Source organism: Malaclemys terrapin, chromosome 2, assembly GCF_027887155.1.
Source record: "Malaclemys terrapin pileata isolate rMalTer1 chromosome 2, rMalTer1.hap1, whole genome shotgun sequence".
Lineage (NCBI taxonomy): Eukaryota > Metazoa > Chordata > Testudines > Emydidae > Malaclemys > Malaclemys terrapin.
In genome coordinates this window covers 189,343,625-189,359,568 of record NC_071506.1, presented here as the reverse complement: position 1 = coordinate 189,359,568, position 15,944 = coordinate 189,343,625, and the positions used below count along the sequence as shown (strand labels likewise).

Sequence of the window (15,944 nt, the reverse complement as noted above, 5' to 3'; positions counted from 1 at the left end):
ATAATTATACTTATGTACCTGTGAGCAGGAAAAACCTTGCAGCCTCAGCACTGGGCATGGCTTCCAGCTATAAGCCTATATTTCAGCTGAGGTTTCTGAAGTAAAGAGACAAACATCCATTGTTGCTGCAATTTTTCATGTGTCCTTCTGTGGTGCAGCTAGCATAATGTTCATCATCGTGATGTAGTCCCACAGCCATTGTAAAGACCTGCCCCAATTGAAGTCAGTGAAGTCTTGGCATTGACTTCCATGGGGCTAGGATTTCACCCCAATGCACAATTATACCCCATCACCAGAAATAAGCCCCTTAACAACATAGCTTTTGATGCTTATCAGCAGAAAACATATGAGGCTTTATTAAGACACAGTAAGCCCACAGAAGTAACCAGAATTCTTTTGGATAGGGGAAGATCACCACCCAGTTTGGAACTCATTTGGAAGTCTTATCAGATGACAAGTGTCAGACAGTGATCACCTGTCCTAATGCCAGTGCAATAGAGATATCCTGTCTTTAAGTGTACTGCATCTAAGTAACTACTATATTAAAATGGCATTTTTTACTCAACAGGTCTGCTTCGTGTATACATGCAGAGGCCTATCTGCTTATCTGAGTGGTTACAATAAGTTTACCCACTTTTTTGACTCCTGTTAACAGCACAGAGCCAACTCAGCTCTTGCAGAAGGATCTGGGTTCTGTAGCTATTTTGTGCATCACCGACAGAATTGTGTATGAAGTTCTGTTCTTGACACCTGACCTGTGACAACCCATTGATGGCAATGGCCTTTTACAGTTGTCATTAAGATCACAATCTGAAGACGGTCAGGTTCTCGGTATAACTGAGGGTAGCATTTGGTCTGCGGAATCTTAATTACTTGTGATGACGCATGAGAAGGAAGGAGAAGTCAGTGGAGTTTCACTGATGTAAAACCAGTAGGAGAGAAGAATCAGTCTGCAACATTAGGCTGGAAATCTCATGACAACTTGCTTTCCTTTGAGATTTGTGGTCATTCCTGCCTGTGGTCCAGGTGGAAATAGCACAAGAACAGCTTTTATCAAAATTTTCTACACCTCTGGCCCTGATTGGAACTGGATTGTGCCAAAATGAAAATAATTGAATGATAGTGAGGGTAGGGAGTTGGTGGAACTATTTTGAACCTCAAAATAAGTTTGTCAGTTCTAAATCTATCTGTGTTTTGCATGGAGGTTTTGTTTCATCCCTTTTTTAAATGTTGGAGTAGATTTGCAAAATGTATATGGTTCATATTGAGAGTATACTTCTGTCTTGGTAAAATTACTTCTATTGTTTCACAAATCCTATCTAGTGCTTTTCCAAGCAGCTAAACCAAACTTCTTTTTTTATGTTTTTGCTATGACTGTCAACAGAGCATGACTGCACTGCATATTGGTTTGGAAATATGTGCCACTAGCCAAAGAAAACTGATCTGCTACTGCCTTAAAGCTTTTGTCTTGAAAAGACAGTGTAAACAGTAACCCTTTATCATGTTTTATCTCCTGTCTCTTCTTTTCAGAGATCTCATCTAAAATGTTCCAAAAGAGGGCAATAGCGGAGGGAGGGATAGCTCAGTGGCTTGAGCATTGGCCTGCTAAACCCAGGGTTGTGAGCTCAATTCTTGAGAGGGCCATTTAGGAAACTGGGGTAAAAATCTGTTTGGGGACTGCTCCTGCTTTGAGCAGGAGGTTGGACTAAATGACCTCCTGAGGTCCCTTCCAAGCCTGTAATATTCTATGATTTCTCTACACCTCATCAACAAGGAGTTGTCTTTTATGTTAATCATTATTTTTCCTAAACAAAAAATGTCATTCCCTATTTAGGCGCAGATTCAGGAAAATATCCATTCAGTCAATAGTGGTTTACACTCATTCTTAAAAGTTTTCCTGAATCAGGGACTTAGATGCCTCCTATTTAAAAAAATCCTTGAGCTGATCAGTGTTTGGTGTCCTCCCGGTAGAAAATTTCCTCATTGATCAGCAATCTGCATTTCAAAGTCATAACTGAGTACAATTTAGAAAAAATGATCTGCCTTTGGATTATGATATTTGAACAGAAAAGTAATGGGCCCACTCCTACAAAGTGCTGGGCACCCTCACCTACCTTTGTAGTCAGTCAGTACATCCCTATTCAGCAAAGCCCCTAAGGATGGATATTTAGTCATGTGCTTAAATCCCATTGACTTTAGCATGTGTTTAAATGCTTTGCTGAACTGGAATCTGAGCTCAGGGCACTCAGCACCTTGCAGGATCAAGCCCAAAATGTATAAATTGCTACAAAAGTCCTGATCTATCCAGAGTAAACTGTGTCCCTAAGATTCTTAAAGGCAAATGTGAGGCAGATTTTAAGGTATGCTGCAATATATGGTACATTTATAATTATTCAGCTATTCTAGTAATTATTTATGTGTCCTTACCTGAAGTTAGTTTCAAGAACATTCCATTTATTTTGCAGGTTTTAGACTGTAATATAGGCAAGGTTAGTGTCCTGCATGAAATGTCACATGAACCATGAAAACATTTTTTCTTTGCTCATTTTTGGCATGCTGGTTCAGCCACATCGGCGAGAAGGTGGGCAGGGGAGAGCTGATACTCCCAGCCAGGGAGCCCCATTGTGCTAGGTACTGGGCAGAGATGTAGTAAAAGACTATCCCTGCCCCAAAGAGCTTGCTGTCTAAAAGATAAGACATAACAAGCAGGTAAGGCAAACAGACTGGGAGGGAAAAGGAAAAAACAATAATTTTACAGATGAGCTGTGTGCACAATTAATAGATGTAACAAGCCAAACAATAGCAGTAATATTGGCTCACCACCTGCCTAGCAATATGTTTTTTTCTAAGCGAAATGAGTCATAGGGATGTATTTCAAGGATAATAAGGTAGCAGCCATGTGAGTTTTTGCAGGGAGCTTTAAATTGACACCAGGGTAACTGAGAGCAGACTTTCACCCTGTACATACATCTATCATTTCACCCATCACTGAAAACCAACTACACATGCCTTTCTGCATAAGCAGCTCTAGACAATGATGTAACACAGAACTATCATACAGTCATTTGTTAACATTTACATAAGATGCTATTTTGGGGCAAATCCTACAGACATTTACTACTGTACATAGTACTTAATGCTATAAGCAGTCCCACTATTTCAGTGCTACTAACTCACAGGAGTAAGCACTGAACTTGATGATAGGTGTTTGCACAGTAGTCCTCTTAATTATCATCCAACCGAGTATAAAAATTGGGTCTAGCGAAAAACAAAGATGTTAAACTAAATTGCCTTTCCCATAACTATTTGGAGGTGATTTAAAATTTCTCCTAAGAAATGACAGCTATAAATCTATCACAGTGGCTCTACATCATTGCCAATACTGTGAGATCACAGCTTGGACAATTGTTTTATGTGGCTGCAGTGTCACTTCTAAATATAATATTTCAATTCTTGGGAAATTGTTATAAGGTAACAGGAAGACAGATCTTTTCTAGTGCTTAGCAAGACACTGGAAAGGGGCATCAATGAAATATCTGGTAATGTAACCCCTTTCTTACATCTTTGCTACCTTGCCTTCAGCTAAGGGCACTTTCCTACCCTCCAATACCAGGCATACATTACTGCACATCTTGTAAAATCAGCATTTGGTTGCACCTCTGTTTTGCTACTAGTATTTGCTTATAACTGTGCAAGGGACATTAAGATACTTCAAATATGGAAGGAGCTATATAAAATGAAATTCTATTTAAATAGTATAATATATTGACATTTTAGCAGTTTCACTGGTAATCTGATGCCTCTTTATATGAAGCATATATTTATAAACAGTATATAAAGGGTTAATAAATTATAGCTATTTTAATAAATGGTTTTCAACTCATATTGTTATAGAGTTCAATAGTCAATAAGGTTGCTGATGACCTTGGCTCATAGCCATATTTAACACATATTACTAATGTCTATAACATACTTATAATATCTATTACCCTTTATAAACTATTTATACATGGTTCTGTGATAGGTTGTTCTGAGTCAGGAGCAGACTCAACATGCTGTCATCAAATCCCCACCAATATAGGTTAATTGAGACCTAATTGGAAGGTCAATCAACTGAGTAGAGCTACAGCTGAGGGACTAATTAGAGGGAGAAGAAACCCAGCAGCTGGACACATATAAATTGAGAAGATGGCAGCCTTGGAGTGGAGTGCCAGAGGCTAGCAGGATGTCTGCGTGCTCCCTTCCCTTCCCTTCCCTTCCCTTCCCTTCCCCACCCCAGAAGCAAGTGGGGACACTGGCTAGGGCTTGTAAATAGCACTATAGGCGGAGGGCTGCTGGAACAACAAAATAAAACAGGCTAGTAGTGAAGCAGACCTGAAGTGGTATAATATGTAATTAAGGCCTGAAAGGACTCCTAGACCACCATGTGACAGTGTCCCGGGCGATTCCTTAATATAAAGTATGGCCCACGTTTTTGTTAATAAAACTCGTGGAAAGAAATTGCTTTTTCTCAATTGTTTGTTCATTCCCTTGAGTATTTTCTGAAGTCAACCTTCACTGTATTCTGTAACAATGTTAGTCTTGGATTATGTGTTTTAAGTATGAAATAGGTTGGAGTGTACTATTGTTATCAAACGTGGTTGAGAATTTTCCATTGAACCACTTTTTCAATGGAAAATATGGGAAATATGTCTATTTTCTCACACAAAAAAATTATTTCAGGAAAATTAAAATGAAAAGGTTCCATTTTGTGTCAGTTCAACATTAATCTGTTTTGTCTGCCTGAGCCATCTTGGTGCCTCAGTCTGAGTGCCTCATGCCGACATTCTCTTCTGTGGACCAGGCTCCCAAGCCACTCTATCTCCCATGATGAACTGTGGTACTGGAGTCCCCACGATGTATGGCAGCAGCTCTGCTAAAGAGAGAGACTGTGGGAGATACAGCCCAACCAACCCATAGGGGGAAAGAGGGGTATGCAGCATCCAAGTGACAACTCTCATGAGGCACCATGACTGTTCAAGTGCATGAAGATTAATGTCAAACTGCCTCAATATGAAACATTTTGACATTTTCCAAGTCAAATTTTGGGGGGATTTTCATTCCATGAAAAGTTTTGATATTTCAACTTTTCATTTTGTTTCAAGACAAAAACAAATGTTGAAATATCATCTGAATTTCCCGTGTGATGGAAATTCCATTTTTCAGACATCTCAAATTGTTACTATTATTACAGAGTCTCGTGCCCTTAATCATATTCAGTAGCAACTTCACAACGAGACTACTCATGGAGTAAGGTACTATTCTGCAGAATATGGGTAGCAGAAGAACCTGGTCCATAGTAATTACTTGTGCATTCAACAGCAATTTTCCAGGATATGTCATCATTTCTTATAATACTCCCTTTTACAAATGACAAAGACTCTGGGGATGTGTATCAAAAATATAATAGATGTGAGAAAAGTCACAATGTTATCATTAGTTTAATAAGCTATTTTATAATTGTTAACATAAAAGCAATTTTTTATATATTTCATTTGAATGCTTAGTAGGATGAAAAGGTTTTAAATGTTCTTTTCTATTTTTCTTTACTGTGTTTTCTTGCCTCTAGGACCCTCTGATCTGTTTAGTGTTTCTTATGCTTGATCTATCTTTATCTATTCTCTTGATGTGAGGTAGTAAATAATATTAGGGTATTGGCAGAGTGGAAGGCCTTAATGCTGAATTATTTTATTGTAAAACATTTTTAAGACTGTGCGGAGTTATTGGTAGAAATGGGCTAGAGGCAGCATTCTCTTTTGAATGTTCACAAAGGCCTAGCTTTAATTATTTGGTATAAATGCTGATTTTAATGTTTTAATTCTTTGTTCCTCTAAATGTTATTGATATGGTTGCTGCTCTCTTTTGGCTAAATTCTGGCTTTGAGAGCTATAGCTACATTGAGGAGGGTATAGAAGTGTAGTGCCTAATGGGAGGCATTCTGCTCACAAACAACACAAGCAGGCAGGATGTCTCCAAGGCACCGAGGGAAGAGTGCTCATATGTGCAGCCACACACACACACACACACACACACACACACACACAAAGAGTACAGTGTTCACATCACCCACCACTGGCCTCTAAATGCTAGCAGATTGCTTGAGGGAAAGGAGCCCTAGCTATATGCCCTACTGGCCAGTTCACATCTTCTTTGACATGTTGAACTTCTCTGATGATTCTTCAGGACCACAAATAGCCCCATTGTGCCTGCCTCCTGCTAGGAGCATTAGAGGGAAAAGAGCTCCTTTCTTCCCCTCAGCCACCTCAGTGCAAAAACACAAGTTCTTAGAAGTTAAAGTTGGTAAATAACCCTGAGCCTTTTCAATATAGACTTGCCCCATCAGTAGATGATTTTTCAGTTCTTTGTCCAATCCCATTTTAAATCTCTCAAGTGCTGGAGCATTCAACAATCCCTGTAAGATTATTCCACAATCCAGTAGGACTCAGGCAATTGGGTTCAATTCCCAGATGTCCTACAAGCTTTCTGTATAATCTTGGGCAAATTAGGTTCTCTCTCTCTGTATTCATTTCTCCATCTATAAAATGGGGATAGTACTTTCCTTCCTCTTAGGGAAGTTATGAGGATCGATTTGATTTGTTAATGGTTGCAAGGTGCTTCATTTCTTCATCCTAGATAGACATATAAAGGAGCACCAATTAAGTTCAATAATAAAAACTGTCTGTACTGGGCTAGCTTGATTATCACTTCAAAAGTTTTTTTTCTCTTAATTAATTGGCCTCTCAGAGTTGGTAAGACAACTCCCACCTGTTTATGCTCTCTGTATGTGTGGATATATATCTCCTCAATATATGTTCCATTCTATATGTATCCGAAGAAGTGGGCTGTAGTCCACGAAAGCTTATGCTCTAATAAATTTGTTAGTCTCTAAGGTGCCACAAGTACTCCAATAATTATTTATTTATTGCTATTTATTCCTGCTATTTTTCAAAGAATGTCTCAGCACATTCACTTTCTCCTTTACCTCTCTTCCTGTTATTGTTTTCAAGACGTTGGAGCATTTTTTGAAGAGGGGATGTGGCTCCGATATAATTTCCAGTCCCCAGGGATCAGTGCGAAAGACTTAGTCAGCCGAACTATGTTGAGCTCTACAGACCATGATAACACTGTGCCAGACCTCAGCTTGAATAAGGAGGTGCTCAGTTTCAGCTTCAGTACCACCAAGTCCCCTTGTGTCCTCCTGTACATCAGCTCTTACACCCAGGACTACATGGCGGTGCTTGTCAAGCCATCTGGTAAGTGATCATTCTGAGCTTTCTCCGCTGAAGTTACTACTGATAAAAAAAAAAATTGGCACACAATACCCAAAGCAAAAGCCATGAGCTAATGAGAAGATCTCTCCAGCCATGTAATTTCAAAACAGGAGACACAAGGCCTGATTCTGTATTTTATTGCACTAGCTTTACACTGGTGTAACTCTTTTCAAGTCAATGGAGTCACAAGCAACTGGTGTAACAGAGTGGAAAGTCAGGCCCATAGCGTGGATTGAGATTCTGGCATAAAAACCCAAAGCAGCATCCATTTTAATAAATATCAAATACAGAGGTTAGATTATAAGGTAGGGGAGTTGTTTTGAAGTCAGATTCTTGCATTAAAATGTGTACTATACAACCTATTATTTTCTGTCACCTTTACTTTTCCTTAATCCCTCCCACCATCAAGGGCCTGATCCAGCTCCCACTGACATCAATGGGAGTTTTACCATTGACTTCAATACAAGTAAGAGCAGGTCTAATGTCAGGAAATAGGAACACTAAGAAATGCTGCATTATAAAAAACATAAATAAGGAAGGCTTGTGGTCTAATGGTTAGACCACAGGTCTGGGAGACAAGTTATGGATTCTGTAACTGGCTTTATCCCCTGAATTGCTGTTAGTCTGTGGACAAGTCTGTGTGTGTCATTGTCCCTGTATAAAACACAAAACTAATACCCATCTCACAGAAGGCATTTTTTTCACAGCCAATCACTTCAGGCTACTGCCACTTTAAACACCAGAATTCCAAAACCAGGTCCCATTGGGATTCACAAATCCCTTGATCAATGGCACCCAAGCCCTATAGATGCCTTAATTCATTCAGTGCCTAAACTTTTGCAGTAAAAGTTCCCTAGGTGCATGGTGGTTAGGGCATTCATCTAAGAGGTGGCAGATTTCTGTTTATATTCTTTCTTCCCATCAGGTGGAGCAGAGGACTTGAACCAGGGGTCTAAAACCACTGGGCTAAAAGTTATGAGGGTAAAGTGGTATAGGCTCCTACTTCCAAGAGATGGTTTGCAGCTGAGAATCCCAAGCAGAGGGAGGCACTTAACTCCAAGCAAGGATGCGGGGCTTAGAACACACCCCTGGGCTTGGCACCTCCCATTGGTTAGCTTAGGCGAGGAGCCTCCTAGCATGCTGGCTTTTTTTAGTCCTGTTCTGAGGCTTCTGTCTCTCCTCATTCATTGTATAGGGAGCCTAGGTGCCTAACCCAGACTTTGTGTATTTCAGTGGTTTTCTAGGCTCTAAAAGTTAGGTGTGGTGGTGATGAGTGCCATCACGCCTAAATTTCTTTATGAATATAGCCCTTTTTTATAGCACTGTGATATCCTCTGCTGCTGTTGCCCCTCCCACCCCAACCCCAAAAATTAGTTTGTTACATAATCAAAATGAATACAGTCCAGGGCTTGATCCTGCAGACTCTTACGTTTGTGAGTTACTTTATTCACGTGCCAAAGTGTTTCCAGGATCAAGCTTTACGCAATGTTTGTCAGTGCCACTTAATTGTAAGTAGCTACAATATCAACTCATTCTCAAATGTTTAGTGCAGCTTATCATTGTTGGGAAGGGAAGATCAGGGAGGAGGTGAGTGGTATTTCTGAGAAGAGGAGAGGTTCATATGGACAAGAAAGAAAATTTTTTCCAGTGTGCATTTGGACTGCTGCATTATATAGAATCTTAAAATACTCCTGGCTTTTGTGGTTTATTAAGAGCCCATTGAAGCTCACAAATGCATTTATATATTTTGAATATAAGCCCCAATCCTCACATTTACAATACATAGGCAGACAGCTGCACCTTTGCGGAACCCATTGGCTTCAGTCATCCCTCTGCCTACACATTGTAAATTGCAGGATTGGAGCCATATTTATTATTTAATTCTAATTTTATAAATATTACATCAATAAATACAGATGGAACCTTTCCAGCAGAATTACAACTCAAATATAAGATTAGAACCATACGGTCAACATTTCAGTAAAGGTTGCTTTAATTCCACACCTAAATCCACTTTTAGGCACCTAAATAAGTGGCCTAATTTTCAGAAGTGTTCACCTCATGCGGTAATGTCTGTTGAAGTCAGTGGAAACTGTTGGGTGCGTAGCACTTCTGAAAATCAGGCCACCTATTTAGATGCATAAATAGGTACTTAGAAGTAGAGCTGGCTAGAAAAGCCATGTGTGGTGGGGAAGTATAAAATTCTGACTTTTTGTTGAAATATCAAAAAAGAAAATATTTTGATTCAAAATGGTGCTGCTATGTTTTATGGGAGTTATAATTCAGATGCCTTATGCTCCTTTTCTCTTCTGTGGGAGGGGCCCCTTGGCCACACTATATCTCTAAAGATGCACAACCTTTTCCTCTCTTGGTGAAGGGAGAGAATGCATCACAGGAACCCCGGACCATGGTGCATCATAGGAGAAGTAATCTAGCCAGAGAGAATGGAAGCATAATATATCTGAACTACAGCTCCCATGGTGTATAACAGCATCATTTTGAAGCAGAATATTTTGGGGTTTGGCTAAAAACTTTGGTGTGAGGGCATTCAGTTTTCTGATGAAATATTGAAATTTTCTGCAAAAAAAGTTTCAAAAAACCAATTCTCCATTGCAAAAGAGCTGCAATGAAAATTTTTTGACCACCTCTGCTTAGCAACCTAACTTGAAGCACCCATTTGTCAAAACCCTTTTGCGTCAAATACTAAAAGTTTTCCTTCAGAGTCTTTCAAAACACCCCAAGGACAGCTGACCCATAGACAACAACTAAATGGGATGGATAGAAAGCCTTGTGATCACATATAATTTCAATATTCATCTGTCATAAATCAGATGTTATACTTATTACATAAATATTCTTAATTTATTGATGGAAATCCTTATTCCTTCTACCAAATAAAACTATTATTCTTTTATTTTCTGTACTTAGCTTTAACAATTTTATTTGGGCAAGGATAACAATCTCAACAGAACAGTCTTGCTTTACATGTTAACATTTATAAGTCACTTTCATACCATTCCATGTATAATTCTGACTTGTTTATTTTTTAGTTAGTAGTGTTTGCACCTGCTTTGGTTTTGAGATGCTGGTCACTATCTGGTTTATGGTAGTAAACTGGAAACAATTACTACCCCACTAGGTTTAAATTATCAGGCACTGACTCTTCCTATTTAAATTCTCCTGCAGCAGAGCTCAACTCCAAGAGCAATTTAAATATGAAATGATGGCGGTCATCAGTAAAAAGTGAAATGAGGAGGGGCAAAAAAAGCTCTGGGAAATAAAGGTATAAATAGTTTAAAAAGTTGTACATTTCTTTCTGTAGGAAACTTACAGATTCGATACAACCTTGGAGGCACTGGAGAGCCATATAACATTGATGTAGACCACAGGAACATGGCAAATGGACAGCCACACAGTGTTAATGTCACACGGAATGAAAGGGACATCGTTCTCCAGGTAAATATACATCTGAGCCTTTGAATACTATATAGCTTTATTACTAACAGTGATAGTCATAGGTATACCAACTATTACTATTATTACCTTCCATACAAATATATGAATACATGTTACAAACATAGCATAACTAGTCCCATATCTACTGAATCCCAGTCTTGTGAGCTAGTCATAGGAGCATCCTTTTTTTCTTACCAATGCCCTAAACTTTCAAATATGCCTATCCTTAAATTTATGAACATGAATAGATCCACTGAGCTCAATGGAGCTATGGCCAATGGAGCTATTCAAGAGTATAAAATTCAGGATGTGCATAAGTGTTGGCAGGATTTGGGACATAAGTGAAGGAGTATGATTGAGGGCCTAGGACTCTAGATTCCTGGTTCCAGTCCTAATTCATTTTCTGTGTGACACTGGCAAGTACTTCACCTATCTGTCCCTCAGTTTATTTCTCTGTAAATGAGCACAATACTATTTACGTACCTCACAGAGGCACTGAGAGAAGCAGTTAATGTTTTCTAAACACCCTTTTCTTTGTTTAAATATATGTTAATCAGATGGTTCTGCTTTCAGTTCCTGTCACATATGTCTATACATATGGAGAATATCAAATGGTGTGGTATAAAACCTTTATTGCCATGAGTTTCAGATAGACTGAGTACTTACAAATGGCAAACCAAAAATAAAATAGGCATATCATCCCAGACAAGTGCCAATAAAACCTTTATACCACACCGCTGCTTCATTTATTGTACAAATGCCTCAAATTTTATAGAAAAACTATTTGAGAAATATTTAGGAAGTATTCAAAAATGTTCTTCTGCCTTTATGCTCCCTTAGCACCATGACTCCAGCTATCCAAGCCTTAGAAACAGAGAAACTACATTTTAGAAATTTCAGAAAATTACACAAAATAGCTTTATTGTACATAATAATGTTATAGTATTTGTGAGCTGCTAAGGCTAAAAAACAAAAGCTGTATGTCCACCAGAAAGGGAGAATTTCTGGGGTTTCTACTGGTATAAATCCTGCTTCTGGCATTAATGTGTTGTAAGATATGGGACCTTCATTCTGTCATTAGTGTAGAATTGAATATTGCCCTTCCTTGGCCATAGGACAGTGTAATTTTGGAGAGAAATTCCACATTTGAGAAAATGAGGGAAACATTTCTCTGGCAGGGTTTGTTGGTTGGTTTTTTAGTTATTTAAATAATGGATGTTTGAAGATTGACCTGCAGGTCCCTCAAGGAATCTCAGATAGCTGGTCCATACTTAAGGCATCCAAAGAGTTGACTTCCTTATGTTATGTTGGTTTCTTTAATCCCCTCGCCTAGTTTACAATGTGAGGGAACCAACACAGCAGGCACCATGAATAAAATATAACAAGAGGAGGTCTCCTTGGGAACCAAGCCAAAAGTTCAAGGATGGGAGCTGTCACTGTATTTACCAGGAGGTGATCAAAATGGATACCTGCCAGTAAAAAAACAGAAGGGGAAAGCTTTGTCAGTGGATTATGGCATCATTTGCCTGAAGCTCTCAGTCGAGTATGCACTCATCTCTGATTCAGAATCACTTTGGTTGCACTGAGGCAGAATTTCTTCCGAAAGTTACTCTTATGTTTGTAGAGTCCCAGCCTCAGCAACTGTGTAACATGTATAGACTATTCACCAAACTGTTTTGGTAGGGTGTTTCTTATTTATCAAACTATAAATTGATATCAGATAAGATTTGTAGTCAGTTTTTCCTCTGGACCTTAAATGCTTCTATTTTGTGGTGCCTGGAATGTTTCCTTAAGTTGTATGGCTGGTTGTTACAATTTGTTCTCGAACTTGGTGATGGAATATGAAACCCTCTCCCAGACTCTATTTGGAAAATGCCAACACAGTTAAGGGTGCCCGCCTTCCATTAATTAATCTAACTCTAGCTTCTCATGGGGTTAATCCAACATTTTTGCAGTACGTTACGTTGAGAGTGAGAGAGCGTAAACTACCCATTTGGGTCCTTGGAGGCTTCCACACACCTCTAAGTTTGCACTGATAGGGTAAACTAGGTTGAGGGCTTTTTACCCTGTCAGGTCAGCAGATGTATGGAACAAAACTGGGTTAAATAATTGGGGAGCAGATGCAGGTGAAGCTTATTAAACTACAGGGCCCAGACGATATGCATGAAAAAGAGGATAAGGAAAGGAGTGGCTCATGATAGGAAAAATCCTATGCTACCTATATCATACCCTGGAAAAGGGAGGATTTTAATTTGGTTCTGGTTTGTACCCCAGAAAAGGGAAGGCTTTGAGGTTTACCTGTTTTTCCCCTGTAAATGAGGCAACTTTAATGTCGGCATATACATACTTAAGAGAAGAAGGCATTGTTTTGTTCTGGTGAGCTGCACTAACCTCTGATGTCCATTCCAAGACACAGGATTAATATCACCTGCCATTTCTCAGAATTTGGGAAGATATGCACTCCTCTGTGCTTGAAAATGTGGGTGTTAGAGATCAAAGTGACTTCTTTTCTCAGGGCACGTTTACACTGGCAGAGTTACAGCACCAGCAGTTACAGCGCAGCTCAGAGAGCACTGAAGGGAAACTGCTGTTGTGTGTTCACACTGTCAGCTGCCTGAGCAGTAATGTGTTTACACTTGCGGCACTTGCGGCGGTATTCAGAGCGGTGCACTCTGGGCAGCTATCCCACAGAGCATCTCTTCCTCTTCTGCCGCTAAGAGTTGTGGGAAGGCAAAGGGGGTCGCAGGGCATTCTGGGTCCTGTCCCAATGCCTGTGATGCATTGCTTCGCATCCCAGCAATCCCTGTGCTTCCGTCCAAATATGCTGCCATCTATCAGTGGTTTGTGTACTGTGAGCTCTGCATCTTCGGTCTGCAGGCATGGATCCCTCAGTGTTGACTGATATCACTGCTCTACAGCCAAAATGCTTCTGAAATAAATGTAGTCAAACTTTACTAATTCTGGGTCACTGAGAACGAAAATGATGCTTAAAATTGTTGATTGGTTCTAGTTTTCAAGATATGCTATTGGGTCAGTATATACGACCCTTGACTTGGGAATGGTGGAGGATAAGTGAGTTATAAAGGGAAGGGATCTCAATTTAAACCAGAAATGACTAAAATACATCTTTGACTGGATCTATGAATAAATCTATGACTGGGTTTGGACAGTACTTGCTTTTTAGGCAAAACAATGAATGATGCAATTTGAAGGTGGTATTGCGTCATACATGATGTGAATTGCATCATGTTATTGCTAGAAGTCATGGATGATGCAATCATAACGAAGCTTACATCACTCTGCTGAACAAATTGCCCTATATCAGCTCTAGAAATCATACAGTGTCGTGCTCTCTTATTTGTCAGTGTTTGATTTTGCAAAGGGACACATTTCTGTTTAGCCAAAGTGAGCAGAGATGCCTCGTACTTGTGTGAACAGTGCAGATAACTTCTGCTATGTTTGTGGTGAAGTGACTTTTGCATCACAAAAGCGCAGTATAACCACTCTGGTTAAGAAAGCCTATCACCTTTATTTTGGCTGCAAAATTGGAGATCAGGACAAGAGGTGGGCCCCATACATATGCTGCAACACTTGTGCAACAAATCTTCGCCAGTGGTTGAACAGGAAAAGGAAATCTATGCCTTTTGCAGTGCCAGTGATTTGGAGAGAGCCAACAGATCAGACCAGCAATTGTTACTTCTGCATGGTGCCTCCAGTTGGGAAAGGTGTGTCAAAGAAGAAAAAGTGGACTGTGCATTATCCAACCATTCCATCAGCTATACGCCCAGTACCCCACGGAGAAGGACTGCCGGTTCCTGATGCACCAGAATCATTCTCACTTGAGTCAAAAGAGGAAGAGGATGAAACTTCTGGTCCTGAACCATCAATGTCACAGGACCCACATTTTCTCCCATCCTCCTTCTCTGAACCACACCTCATAAAATAAGGTGAACTGAATGACCTTGTCAGGGATTTGGAACTACCCAAGAGTAAGGCAGAGCTGTTGGGCTCCAGACTACATCAGTGGAATCTCCTGGCAGGTGATGTTAGGGTTTCCATGTTCCATGACCGTCAAAAGGATCTTGTCCCATTCTTCTTCATGGAAGGTGATCTTGTAGCCTGCAACAAGATCGATGGTGTGATGCGAGCCCTCCACATCGTTCACGATCCAGATGAGTGGAGACTGTTCATTGATTCATCGAAGACGAGTCTTAAAGCTGTTTTACTGCATAATGGCAATGTTTTGCCATTAATTCCAGTTGGTCATGCAGTCCATGTGAAGGAAACCTATGACAACATGAAACAACTTTTGAAGTGCATAAACTATGACCAACATCAGTGGCAGCTTAGTGGCAATTTGAAGGTTGTTGCTCTCTTGCTTGGTCTGCAGACTGGATACACAAAGTACTGCTGTTTTCTCTGCGAATGGGATAGTCGTGCAAGAGATTCCCACTACATCAAGAAAGATTGGCCACTCCGACAGTCATTGGAGCCTGGGAGGAAAAGTGTCCAGCATCCGCCACTTGTTGAATCAAGGAAGATTTTGTTACCACCCTTACACATCAAGCTGGGTCAGATGAAGAACTTTGTCAAGGCCATTGACAAAACACAAGCAGCTTTCAAGTACCTCTGTGGAAAATTTCCAAGGTTAAGTGAAGCTAAGATAAAGGAAGGTGTCTTTGTTGGTCCTCAGATTCGTGTCTACGCTGGCATCGTGGCGCTGTACCCCCGGCGCAGAAAGCTCTACGCCTCTCATCGTGGTGGTTTGTTTACAGCGCTGCAACTGCACAGTTTATAGCAACAGAGGGTCCTGTGGCACCTTTAAGACTAACAGAAGTATTGGGAGCATAAGCTTTCGTGGGTAAGAACCTCACTTCTTCAGATGCAAGAAGAACCTCACTTCTTGCATCTGAAGAAGTGAGGTTCTTACCCACGAAAGCTTATGCTCCCAATACTTCTGTTAGTCTTAAAGGTGCCACAGGACCCTCTGTTGCTTTTTACAGATTCAGACTAACACGGCTACCCCTCTGATACTGCGCAGTTTATGCGCACTAAATGGCTTGGCAGTGTGTATCCCTCGGGAGTTACAGCACAGAAAGCTGCTTTATTGTGCACAAACTTGCCAGTGTAGACAAGGCCTCAGTGTCCTAAGGCAGGTCACAATGTTTGGGTTCTCTT

The 15,944-nt window shown here is 40.1% G+C and overlaps 1 protein-coding gene across 1 annotated transcript in view; it reads left to right on the top strand.

Annotated features, from left to right (window-relative positions):
- Positions 1–15,944, top strand: part of CNTNAP2 (contactin associated protein 2) — a 1,643,672-nt gene that overhangs the window by 1,532,225 nt on the left and 95,503 nt on the right. Inside the window, exons 19-20 of the mRNA XM_054019209.1 lie at positions 7,047–7,292; positions 10,633–10,766. Of these exons, the coding sequence (XP_053875184.1) occupies positions 7,047–7,292; positions 10,633–10,766 (380 nt within the window). The remainder of the gene's footprint in view (positions 1–7,046; positions 7,293–10,632; positions 10,767–15,944) is intronic.